General features: G+C 34.4%; 2 protein-coding genes across 4 annotated transcripts; one reads left to right on the top strand and one right to left on the bottom strand.

The window, feature by feature from the left end:
* LOC107616559 (serine/threonine-protein phosphatase 2A 65 kDa regulatory subunit A beta isoform) lies at positions 663-5,425 on the top strand. 2 transcript variants are annotated; one of them, XM_016318509.2, is made up of 13 exons: positions 663-773; positions 1,198-1,611; positions 1,701-1,947; positions 2,121-2,237; positions 2,505-2,565; positions 2,797-2,938; positions 3,072-3,152; positions 3,589-3,693; positions 3,921-4,103; positions 4,201-4,293; positions 4,614-4,753; positions 4,843-4,909; positions 5,001-5,425. In XM_016318509.2, exons 2-13 carry the CDS (start codon positions 1,225-1,227, stop codon positions 5,118-5,120), a joined length of 1,743 nt encoding a protein of 580 aa, XP_016173995.1. In that variant the 5' UTR covers positions 663-773; positions 1,198-1,224; the 3' UTR covers positions 5,121-5,425. The 2 variants fall into 2 exon arrangements, with proteins under 2 accessions (XP_016173995.1, XP_016173994.1); XM_016318508.2 differs by lacking the exon at positions 663-773 and adding an exon at positions 780-971.
* LOC107616561 (probable carboxylesterase 17) lies at positions 6,864-8,337 on the bottom strand. Of its 2 annotated transcripts, XM_016318511.2 has the most exons (2): positions 7,597-8,337; positions 6,864-7,566 (listed from the first exon to the last, which is right to left on the bottom strand). In XM_016318511.2, the coding sequence occupies exons 1-2, from the start codon at positions 8,324-8,326 to the stop codon at positions 7,127-7,129; spliced, it is 1,170 nt and encodes a 389-aa protein (XP_016173997.2). In that variant the 5' UTR covers positions 8,327-8,337; the 3' UTR covers positions 6,864-7,126. The 2 variants fall into 2 exon arrangements, with proteins under 2 accessions (XP_016173997.2, XP_020966690.1); XM_021111031.1 differs by having other exon boundaries at positions 6,864-8,336.

The raw sequence follows: 12,178 nt of genomic DNA, 5'->3' as shown, positions 1-12,178 counted from the left end.
ATAAATTTAATATTTAAAAAATTATTAGATAATTTTACCTAGTAGATATGAATGTTCAGTTTTTACATTTTGAAAAGAGTACTGCTAGGGAACCAATAGCCTAAGCGTACAATGTGTATAATGGGCTAAATCTTTGGTCTATAAATAAAATGAACATTACCCATACTATCTAGAATAACCATACTCTCATGTCATAAAACCACTTATTCCAAAAGCTTAAATCTAAAACTCTAATACCATATCATGAAATCACTCATCCCAAAAGCGTAACCTGACAGGACAATGTAACACTAGTGGTTATATCTCTAATATTTTTTAAACCTCCATTGTACATATTGTATGCTTAGGCAATTAACTCCCTATACTTATTCTTTTGAAAATTAACATTTTGAGAAAAGAACAAATAGGTTCTTGATCTTTTTGTCCTGTAGACATTTTTGTTCCTGACCATTAAAAAATACTTTTAAGTCCCCGACCTTCACAAAATTTGGACGGATCAGTCACTCCGTCTAAATGCCTCCATCAGGAACTGATCCGTCTAAATTTTGTGAAGGTCAAAGACTTAAATTTTTCAATGATCAAGAATAAAAATATCTGCGGGACAAAAAGTCAATGATCTATTTGTCATTTTCTCTACATTTTTTTTAGTTACTACCTTATGAAAAATGCGTGGAACGGTGCGTTTGGGTAAAAAATTGTAGAGAAGCATAGAGATGCGAAGCAAACGCCATTTCCGTGGGGTTGTGTGCGTGTGACCACGTTGAAAAACATTGGTAACACTTCTCTCTCTCTCTCTCTCTCTTCCATCGTCTTCTTTTCATCGCTGTTAGGGTTTCCGGTGTCCATGCATACTGTCTCTCATTGATGCATTCTTAATTTTCTCAACTCCACTCCACTGCACCCTAATTCACTCAACACTAGATCCCAATTCCTGCTTACTTACCTCCCCAATTACAAACATCTTCGCTACGGTATTTACCTCTTCGATTCACTACTTCTATTTCATTTACATTTTTAATTGCACACCAGTTGAGTAGCCTGTAGCTTAATTTAATTTAATTAAAGTAAAGTATTTCTAGTTCAAGATACTTTGGTAGGCGATTTCAAAATTCAGTGCTAAGTATCTGTTTTTTATTTTGGTAGTTTGTAGATATATATGATCTTATTGCAATTTGATTAATTTGTTGATTATGCCAGGGGTTTTTGGAATAAAAGGAAATTTCCATGGCTGATGAACCGTTATATCCGATAGCGGTGCTTATAGATGAGCTGAAGAATGATGACATCCAGCTACGGTTGAACTCTATTCGCAGGCTTTCCACGATTGCACGTGCACTTGGCGAGGAGCGAACGCGAAGGGAGTTAATTCCGTTCTTGAGTGAAAATAATGATGATGATGATGAGGTGCTTCTTGCTATGGCAGAAGAGTTGGGAGTGTTCATTCCTTATGTTGGTGGAGTGGAGCATGCTAGTGTGTTGCTCCCACCTCTTGAGACACTTTGCACTGTTGAGGAAACTTGTGTCAGGGATAAAGCAGTGGAGTCACTTTGTAGAATTGGATCTCAAATGAGAGAAAATGATTTGGTTGAACATTTCATCCCATTGGTGAAGGTCAGTAATTATTTCCTCCTTAGTGCTTGTTTATGATTCAGGAGGTGTTGTTTGTATCCTGCCTAATTCATGTTATAAATTTTGGTCAGAGGTTGGCAGCAGGTGAATGGTTTACTGCCCGAGTATCTGCATGTGGATTATTTCATATTGCATATCCAAGTGCACCAGAACCGTCAAAGGCAGAGCTAAGGTCGACATACAGTCAGTTATGTCAAGATGACATGCCAATGGTTAGGAGGTCTGCTGCATCAAATCTTGGAAAATTTGCTGCAACAGTTGAATATGCTCATTTGAAGGCAGACATCATGTCAATTTTTGATGATCTTACTCAAGATGGTAATTATATATACATATAGTTCTTTCTAGATGGGGAAATGTCTTTCTTTTGTATATTACCAGTGTGTTCGATTATGGTGAATAGCTTATTATCTTTTTCCCATTGAAACACCGCTTCCCCCCCACACATCTCTTCAATTTTAATATGTAGTTGCTATTTTAAATTTGAACAGATCAAGATTCTGTTAGATTGTTAGCTGTGGAGGGTTGTGCAGCTCTTGGCAAGCTGTTGGAGCCTCAAGATTGTGTTGCGCATATACTCCCGGTTATTGTTAACTTCTCCCAGGTACACTTAAGCATGGATTAAAATGTTAATAAAAAAATCTTTACTTAATAGTATGTACCATATACAGATTTCATTTTTCAAACTATGTACTATATATACCAAGTTTTCTATCCTTTTGTTCCAACTGAATTTTATGGATTTTGGCTGTCCAGAGATTATACACTTCTCCTGATTTCACACATGAAACTCGAGACTATTTATTAGTTTAAAATATTCATCTCTCATTCATGATTGTGTTAATTTCCCACTTAAATTCCTAAACATAGCCATTGTTACATGGTTGCAAATCAATTATATGAGCTCTGTGAAGCTGTAGGCCCCGAACCTACAAGGTATTATTTTTCAGCTGAATATTACACCTGCTGCGTGTATGTGAATATATTGATTTATGATTATGAGCTATGTTCTTTAGTTGGGACTTGGGCTTATTATGGTGATAGTTGAAGATGTGATTCCTATAATTATATTGATTTCCTCCTATGTTTAACAAGGCTAAAATCTGAAGTCCTTTCAAATATATCTATTTTTCTTAAGATCTTATCAAACTATTTCTTTGTAAAAAGGACGGAACTGGTGCCTGCCTATGTGCGGTTGCTTCGAGATAATGAAGCTGAAGTACGCATAGCAGCTGCTGGAAAAGTGACCAAATTTTGCAGGATTTTAAGTCCAGATCTTGCGATTCAGCACATTCTTCCTTGTGTGAAGGTGTGTGTACCTTTGAAATAGAAACCCTTAATACATATATAATGTTACCAAGGCTCTATTTTGTTTTGATTTCGTAGTTCAGTATTCTAAAACTATATTTACAGGTTTAAATACTTTGGAACAACTTTTGCAGGAACTGTCATCAGATTCTTCACAGCATGTACGTTCTGCTTTGGCTTCAGTAATAATGGGAATGGCTCCTGTATTAGGAAAGGTAACGTTCTAGATTGGGAAGTTCATAAACTACGTGAATTTCATCACTCCTCACCATTATGTACTTGGTTCTCATATAATGCAATAATATAAATTTATTCTCTATTGTTTTTATTGTGCTATCTATATACTTTTATGGGTGGCATATTTTTTTGTTATTCTGGTAACTAACTTCTGCCTATTGCTGGTATGCAACCTTATGTTAAATTTGATGGATTGTGCTAGTTTAATTCTTCAACTGATTTTTGTGGCATTGGATTTTAGCCTTTTTATTTTTAAATTTCTAATAAATACTGCCTTCTTTTTTTCATCTAATTAAAATTTATCCAAAATTTTTATTCTTTTTAATTTTTTCTCATTCTATACCCTTCACCATTTATGATGGTAGTATCTTTTAGTGTTAATCTGATTCTAGTTCTACCTTATCTTCATTGCAGGAGGCAACAATCGAGCAGCTTCTTCCTATTTTCCTTTCCCTTTTGAAGGATGAATTTCCTGATGTGCGCCTAAACATCATCAGCAAGCTTGATCAAGTAAATCAGGTTGTTAACTGGTTACATGTTCTTAAGTTGTTTTAGGTTGCAGAATGCTTTATATTCTTTGAATAACCCTTTTTTCTTTTCATCCAATAATGCTATTAATTCTAGCATGTGAAGTTTATGCTTTCATTTTGCCCTATGTCTGCATGCCGCCATATAATTGCAGAAAGTATGAATCAAGCAAATAAAGCAGACTTTTTAAAGTTATGCTGATCAAGCTATTCTTACAGGTTATTGGAATTGATCTGTTATCTCAATCTTTATTACCTGCCATTGTTGAACTCGCTGAGGATAGGCATTGGAGGGTCCGGCTTGCAATAATTGAATATATACCCTTATTGGCAAGTCAATTGGGGGTTGGGTTCTTTGATGACAAGCTTGGTGCTCTTTGCATGCAATGGTTACAAGACAAGGTTTCTGCTATCCTCTTCCCTGCTAGTGTGAGGGTATCTTGGGAACCACACTATTACAGATGACTATTTCTACTTACTCTATGAATGCTTAATGCAGGTTCATTCAATTCGTGAAGCTGCTGCTAACAACTTGAAACGCCTTGCTGAAGAATTTGGTCCTGAATGGGCTATGCAGCACATAGTTCCACAGGTTCAGTTTTTACTTTAATTTATTATATACCATCGCATAGTATGTTTGCATTTGTCCCAATTAGTTTTTTCTTTTGTCTGTGCCTTTACTATATGTTGGAAATCGGTCCCTATACAAGTATACCTATTTGTTTAGCCTGTGTTCTTTTGGCTGTGGTCTGTGTTAACCGATTTGGGGTTGTCAATATTAACATTATATACCATGGGCTTGTTATAGGTTCCATATGTATAGGATTCGAAAATGCTTTTTATTTAAATATCTGCTTTATAACAACCACACACGAGTGCAACTTCACAATATCGTATGATGTGTGTGAACAGGTTTTGGATATGATTAGCAATCCACACTACTTGTATCGAATGACCGTTCTTAGAGCAATCTCTCTGCTTGCTCCTGTCATGGGTGCTGAAATCACTTGTTCAAGGTTGTTGCCTGTTGTTATTGCTGCATCAAAAGATAGGTAATTATAATTTGAAGTTTGTTATATGTCATAGCGTTTGAGTAAATGTAATGCTATAGTTTCTGATGGGGATGCCTTTTCACTCTCAGAGTGCCCAACATCAAGTTCAATGTGGCAAAGGTATTAGAGTCCATCTTCCCCATCGTTGATCAGTCTGTAAGTGTCGTATTTTCTTGTGCTTTCCATCCTCTGTTCTGTTTCTTTGTTTGTCTTCCACTTTAATTTTGGGAACGTCATTGCCATTTAGGTGGTGGAGAAGACAATCCGTCCATGTTTGGTTGAGCTCAGCGAGGATCCCGATGTTGATGTGCGATTTTTTTCCAACCAAGCTCTTCAGGCAATCGATCATGTCATGATGTCTAGCTAGACAGAAATGTTTCGGCCGGTGTTGAAGACGAGGACACCATTAGATGGGTAGAGGGTGCTAATATTTCCCATCACCATGATAATACTCACGTAACTGTATTAATAGCTATATCGTTTATTGTGACACGATACTCCTTAAGAATTGATGTGATTTAGTTCCCATAATACGTTAATTTTCAGATATCTGTATGTTTTTACTTTTTTTTTTTACATTTGGCATAGGTTCCTTAGTCTTGCGCCTTGTACAATCATGTTACTGCTCGCATGTAAGATTTTTCTTTATTTCATTTTGCATAGGTTCCTTAATTGTTCCTTGTACCTCTAGCCCCCAGGTGACGAGTTGCTTATGCATTTCAACTACCAAGCGCTATGATTGCTTTTTACACCCTTCTCTTGCATTTTGATTTCAATTTGCCTGGGAGGAATTTTGAACAAGAGATGAGAGGAGTGTGCTTTTATATTAGCTACATGGCTAATGTTTAGTCAACAAAAATATTTTTATACTAAATTTTAATTTCTAGATCTTAAGAATATGAAATAAAGTATTGGTCTAAAATATTATCCAACATTGATAAAAAGTATTGGACTTCTAGTGTTTTTCTTTATATTATTTTATGGGCAGAGGATTTGTTTTTCTCTTATTCTCTCGCTAGTTTGAAAGTAACACATTTCAAACACCTAATTCTATAAATAATAATAGATAAGACACTATATTTGTTAGATTAATTAAAAGCAATTAATAATTGTGCCATTATATTTGTTAGATTAACTAAAATCAATATATAACGTGCATGTTCATAAAATCTTAAATAAATACAATGAACAACAGGAGATTTGAATCAAAATCCCTCTCTTTTGAACAAATATTTAATGTCACCAAATTAGTAATTCAATTTGTTAATAATATATAAATAATATTGATATGATAAAATGTGTAAAATATTTTACATTGTTGGGGCATCAAAACTAAATTCTAAATAATGTGTTTGAGTGAATATAAATTTGTTTTTGCAAGTTGAATTGGACATGGTCAAATTAAGATTTTTAGAATGTGAATAGAAATCAGATTGAGAGGTTTAAACCGGCAAATTAGAAATTAGAATAGAGCTTGAATCCCATCCTAACTTATCTGCTGTCACCCTTATTTCAAAGAAGCTCCATCACTTTTTCTAAACTACACTATAACTCTGTCTATCACCAACTTGCCATCAAACATCTGTAGCTATTCAGTACATTACTTCACACGACAAGCAAGAGTGAGAAATCTCAAGTCTCAACTTCCACCAGATCCGACAAATAAATAAATAACATGTTTTTATCACTCCAAACGGGGGTTGAGGCATGCATTCCCAACCACCACTTCACCCTTTCTCTCCACTCTTCATTCCCTTTAAATAACTCTCCAAACTATTCTCTCATTGCCTTACCTCTCTCTCTCTCTCTCTCTCTCTCTCTTCTTTATTTGTAATGCACATCACTGAGCTAATTAGCCACCTGGATTTCTCTAAGGATAATTCCAATTTTGCATTCAAGCAGGGCCAGTATTCTTAGATCTTGTAATATAACGTCTCCTCAACTGTGCAGGGATCCAAGGAGCAGAGGTTGTGAAACAATGGAACACTCATTTGAGCAAGATAACACAAGCAGTTTATGCAGACAATGGGCTGAGGTTTTAAGCCGTTTAAAAACCTCAACCTCGAACTTTCATCGTGCATGTTCTGCAATGGTTGACCCAATGGTTCTGTTATAAGTAGTAGCCTCTCTCTGTTCTGTTTATACATTATAATGTAAAATTTCATAATCTGATAATTATGTATAATTGTACACAACAAATCAGTCATCAAATTATAACTGATTTTGTTGCTGATTTTTTGTGTACACGTAACATAGTTGTATTATGTCTACAATGTCAAGAGTTATAACAGTTGGATTCAATGTAAAATTACACTACTCTAATAGTATGCTTATATAAAGTAGTATTACAACAAACCAATGGGTTCATACTAATCAGAGAGGCATGATGAAGGACTTGAGACAAGACATCATTTGATGTGTTGTGTATTTTGAGATGTGAGATTTGCTGAGAATCTGAAAGGCATGGCCGACACCTTTGAAGACAGAATATTCCACTGTGATACCCTCTTTGGCCAAAGCATCACAGAACTCCAAGTTCCTATCCTTTAATATATCCATCTCTGATATGCACACCAACGTTGGCACCAATAAATTCTTCAACTTTACTGCCCCTTTTGCAATAGGATTGCACCACGGATGATCACGGTCCGCCCCACATGGCAGCGCCAGACGCCAGTAGGCATCGGACGCTGCCAAGTTAAGGGCAGAGCCAGGTGATTCAGCCATGGATTTCTCAGATGCTGTTCTCACTTCTCCACCGAAGAAAGGTTGTATCAGAACAAGTCCCTTCAAGTTTAAAGGCCTCAAAGCAGATTCAGATTCAGATTCAGATTCAGATTCAGATTCAGATACCCTTATGGCAACATTGTAAGCTATGTTAGCACCTGCACTGTCACCTCCTAAGAACACACTTGAAAAGTTGCATTTCTTAGTCCACCATTCACTATCATTGTATTGATATAGAAATTGTTGTTTCACCCACATTAGTGTCTTTATTCCATCATCATATGGTGATGGAAGAGGGTTCTCCGGTGCCAATCGGTAGTTCACTGACATAATCATGCACCCTACTTCAGCAGATAGCTTAGCGAGGAAATCATGGTAGCAACTCCATGCTGCTGATCCAATGCAGAAGCCACCACCATGAAAATACACCAGCAAAGGTATCTTACTGTGATGGTGGAGATTTGGAACATAGAAACGTGCCCATGTGTTTGTAACGTTGTCAATGACCATGTCTCTTGATGTAACTTTTAGTTCCGGACTCAGAGCTGAAGAACTGACACATGGAACAACTTGAGGTCGTTCTATGTATCCATCTTTGTGAACTCTAATAAGCCCTTTGATTTCCTCAACAATAGAACCATGATGATGTTGTTGATATTCTTTGCTTCTTGTTCTGTATTGTGGACTAAGGCTTAGGCTTGATGCAAGAGCAGCCATTGAAAGAAGAAACCAAAAAAAACAAAAAGGATTTACTTGGGGCAATTTAATTTTGGGGTTTGTAGCTTTGTGGTTGGTTACATTTATATACAAATAATGAAGTGATTGGAGAGAAACATTTATATACATGTAGTTTTGGAATTGATAATGGCATGTTCTAGGTGGGTGCACAACCCACTATTATATACACACTTTTCAACAGAAAATAGTTCTTATTTTTTGTATTTTTAATAAAAAAATTTTCAATTTATAATCTTAATACGTGTCTTTAGAATATAAGATAGATAAACGCATACTATTAAGTTACCAAAATTAGCTCTACAATTAATTAATCACAAATTCACAATGATATGCTTGTTTACACGCCAGCCGTTCATGTTTGACCTTAATCATGCACAAAATTGACCCATGCTGTTTTCTTTTAATTAATTTGTATGGTATCAAGGTTTTCATTTTTTATTCTGATTCACACCTCTCTCACTCGGCTTCAGGTATGGTCATGGAATTGGAAACTGCTCCTATGTTGTCTATTTCTTCCCGTAAACTTTCATGTTGATCACGAGAATTTATATGCAAATTCTGCCGTTTAAACTTTAAATCATTTATTTAAGATGCATACGCGTTTCATTTTATTTCAAATAAAATAATACAAATTATTTGTGTGTTCTAAAAATTAGCTTTCGTTATTTATATTTATTTTATCTAGTACAAGAATCAACACATCTCTTTACAATTGATAAATTTAAGTATGAAATTCACAATAAATTCATAATAATTAGATTGTTTGACAACTAAATATTAAAACATAATATATCTCAACATCTTAATTATTATTTTTATACAAAAGTAACTCCGTATAAATAGCTACCAAATTTAGAATAAAAAATTTAACAAATACACTAATTTTCATGATGATGGTTTGCTGTCACTAAGCACGTATAATGATGTAGGGATAGAGGCAGAATCTAAAAAGAATTTTGTTAGGTAGATAATGAATTTTGTAAATAAGGTGAATAATGGGTTTTAGAATTAATCTAATAAAGTAAAAAAATATTTCATTTTCAAATTACCTCTTAAATCTTAACATGAGGATAACCATATGCACGCACACTTATAGTGAATTGAACATTTAGTCATTGTTAACTGTGCATGAGTAAATCAAATCTAAAAAAATAACCATCCAATTAAAAATAATGAACATAATATCTGCATACCTATTGATTTAAACATCCAACATATCCATTATTCATATTGTTTAGTATTCTCATTGTCTACTTATACTTTTTCTTTTAGAAAAGTACGAAAGACAACATTGTTGACATTTTGTGTTGGTCAACTATATTGTTGAGTGCAAATTAAACATTAGGCTGCTTCCCAATAAAATCATTTCAGGAACACTGTTTTGGGACATTACACAATTAAATCACTCTAGATATTTCTTAGAAAGTGGAAATTGGATGGAGATTACTTTTCTTGTGGCCATGGATATTGGCATGTCACTAATAAGTTCCTTTTCGAAGGGCCTCATGTATTTTATTGGTCACAAAGCATCCAAACATTCATGGAAGTTGGAATCTCTCTCCGGTTTTCAGGATGTCCATTGAACATGCTACTCTCTAAACAACCCATGTCTTTGGGACTTGAAAAAGTACAACAATTGGAGCTGAATGGGGTCAAAGCCTATGAATGATGTTTGCCTTTCTTTTGAGTCACACACATTCATTCATTCATGCATCTTCTTCATAATAATGGAGTGCCATCTTAGCTCGTTGATATGTAATTATGTTACTTTTGAAATTTATTTGGCAACCCAAATTGGAAGGGCTATAATGACTAATTAGGAAGATTTGCATTCTTAAGAAGCCATACTCTACTACACTTGTTATTTTTTCTACACTTGTTATTTTTTCTATGCTGCATGGTCGAAACTTGAAGCCGCCGGTGAATCTGGATGACGATGGATCTGGACTCCTGTAACTCGAACCCTTCGAGAGAGAAGGTGGAGCAGAAGCAGCAATTCTTAATGGAGGAGCAATGGCAATCGACGGCAAAAAAAATGAACGCAGAACATTCATCTACATAATAAAATTAATTGCAAAACCAGAACATTCATCTACATAATCCCATAACAAAACAAGATTTACAATATATATTCTGAAAAAATTTAAAAATAAAAATAAAGAAGTACAAGAAGATAGAAATAAAACAATGGTAGTATAATGATACTCACATTAACATTAATCAAATTACAACAAATTTAGTATCAAAATTTAACAGTCAAACTAAACTCAAATAACTAAATCTGTGTTCAAATATTATTATCTAAAAAAGAAAAAACTTTTGAGGTAAAGTTGAAATAGATAGAACAATGGGCACCTGCAGCACCCACATTGACGGCGAGTCCGAAACGGTGAGGGAGGGGCGATGCGATGAGACCCGTGACAAAGAGGGAAGGAGGCACGGTGAGATGCAGAAGCGCAGAGGCAAGAGGCAGAAGAGAGACAACACAATGGTGAGAGGAGAGGTGTTTAGTTTGTTAAATTTTGATACTAAATTGTTGTAATTTGATTAATGTTAATGTGAGTATCATTATACTGCCATTGTTTTATTTCTATCTTCTTGTGCTTCTTTATTTTTATTTTTAAACTTTTTCAGAATATATATTGTAAATCTTGTTTTGTTATGGGATTATGTAGATGAATGTTCTGGTTTTGCAATTAATTTTATTATGTAGATGAATGTTCTGCGTTCATTTTTTTTTTTTTTGCCGTCGATTACCATTGCTCCTCCATCAAGAACCGCTACTTCTGCTCCTCCTTCTCTCTCGAAGGGTTCGGGTTACAGGAGTCCAGATCCATCGTCATCCAGATTCACCGGCGGCTTCAAGCTTCGACGGCGCTTCCCTCCACATCCTCTCTCTACCAACGTCATTCATCCTTTTCAGAAAAAACGTCTCTGATCTTTTCCTCTTCTATTATCCCTTTATTAAAAAAAATTACATGTGTATTTTATTTTACAGACATGCAACAAATTAAAATTTTGAGTAAAGTATCGTTTTTGTCCCCAACGTTTGGGGTAAATTCTATTTGTGTCCCTAACGTTTAAATCGTCCTATTTGTATCCCTAACGTTTATAAAAGTGATTTAATGTTATCCTGCCGTCAATTACACATCATGAGCACTTTAGTTTGAGTTTTAAAAATTTCTTCTTGAAATTAGAATATAAATGTCTGAGATAAAATTGATGATCTACTCCGAAAAATAGCTCATTAAATGTTGAAACTAATTCCTACAACATTTACATAATTCACTTTTCTAAGGACATAATTGAATCTAAACACAAATAGTGGGTATAATATTAAAATTGACCACATCCAAGTGAGACCTAATTGTGAATGAATACATCCAAGTGAGAATAATTGAAAAATATAATCTGATTTGTTAGTATAATTGATAGTAGGATAACAGTGAATCACTTTTATAAACGTTAATGATACAAATAGGACGATTTAAACGTTAGGGATACAAATAGAACTTACCCTAAACATTGGGATAAAAACGATACTTTACTCTAAAATTTTTATTAATTTTATTAAATTTAATTTAAATTGGCATATTGTTGCTTTTGTATTTGGTTGAAGATTATAGTGGTATTGATGTTGATGATAACTCTAAAAGAAGGGATTGGACAAAAATAGTGATAGAGAAGAATAATGGGGATAAAATTGACATTTTAGTAAAATTTTGAGTTGTATATTCTGTTGTGTCTAAGTTACTAAACAAGATGAAAAATTGAGTGTCTTTTATGTCTATGTACTCATGTATATTTATATCTATGTCTTTATTATTTCAAGACATCAACCAAACGCAGCCTAATATCACCCATCAAATATTAATTCAGTGCTTATATTAAGATTTAACTAATATATGCCTTAAATACATGCTGAAGTTATAAATTATAAAAATTATACAAAATTTATTT

The sequence above is a fragment of the Arachis ipaensis genome, chromosome B09 (genome assembly GCF_000816755.2).
Source record: "Arachis ipaensis cultivar K30076 chromosome B09, Araip1.1, whole genome shotgun sequence".
In the NCBI taxonomy this organism is placed as follows: Eukaryota; Viridiplantae; Streptophyta; class Magnoliopsida; order Fabales; family Fabaceae; genus Arachis; species Arachis ipaensis.
The sequence above is the reverse complement of the archived record's forward strand: the minus strand, read 5'-3'. Positions and strand labels throughout refer to the sequence as shown.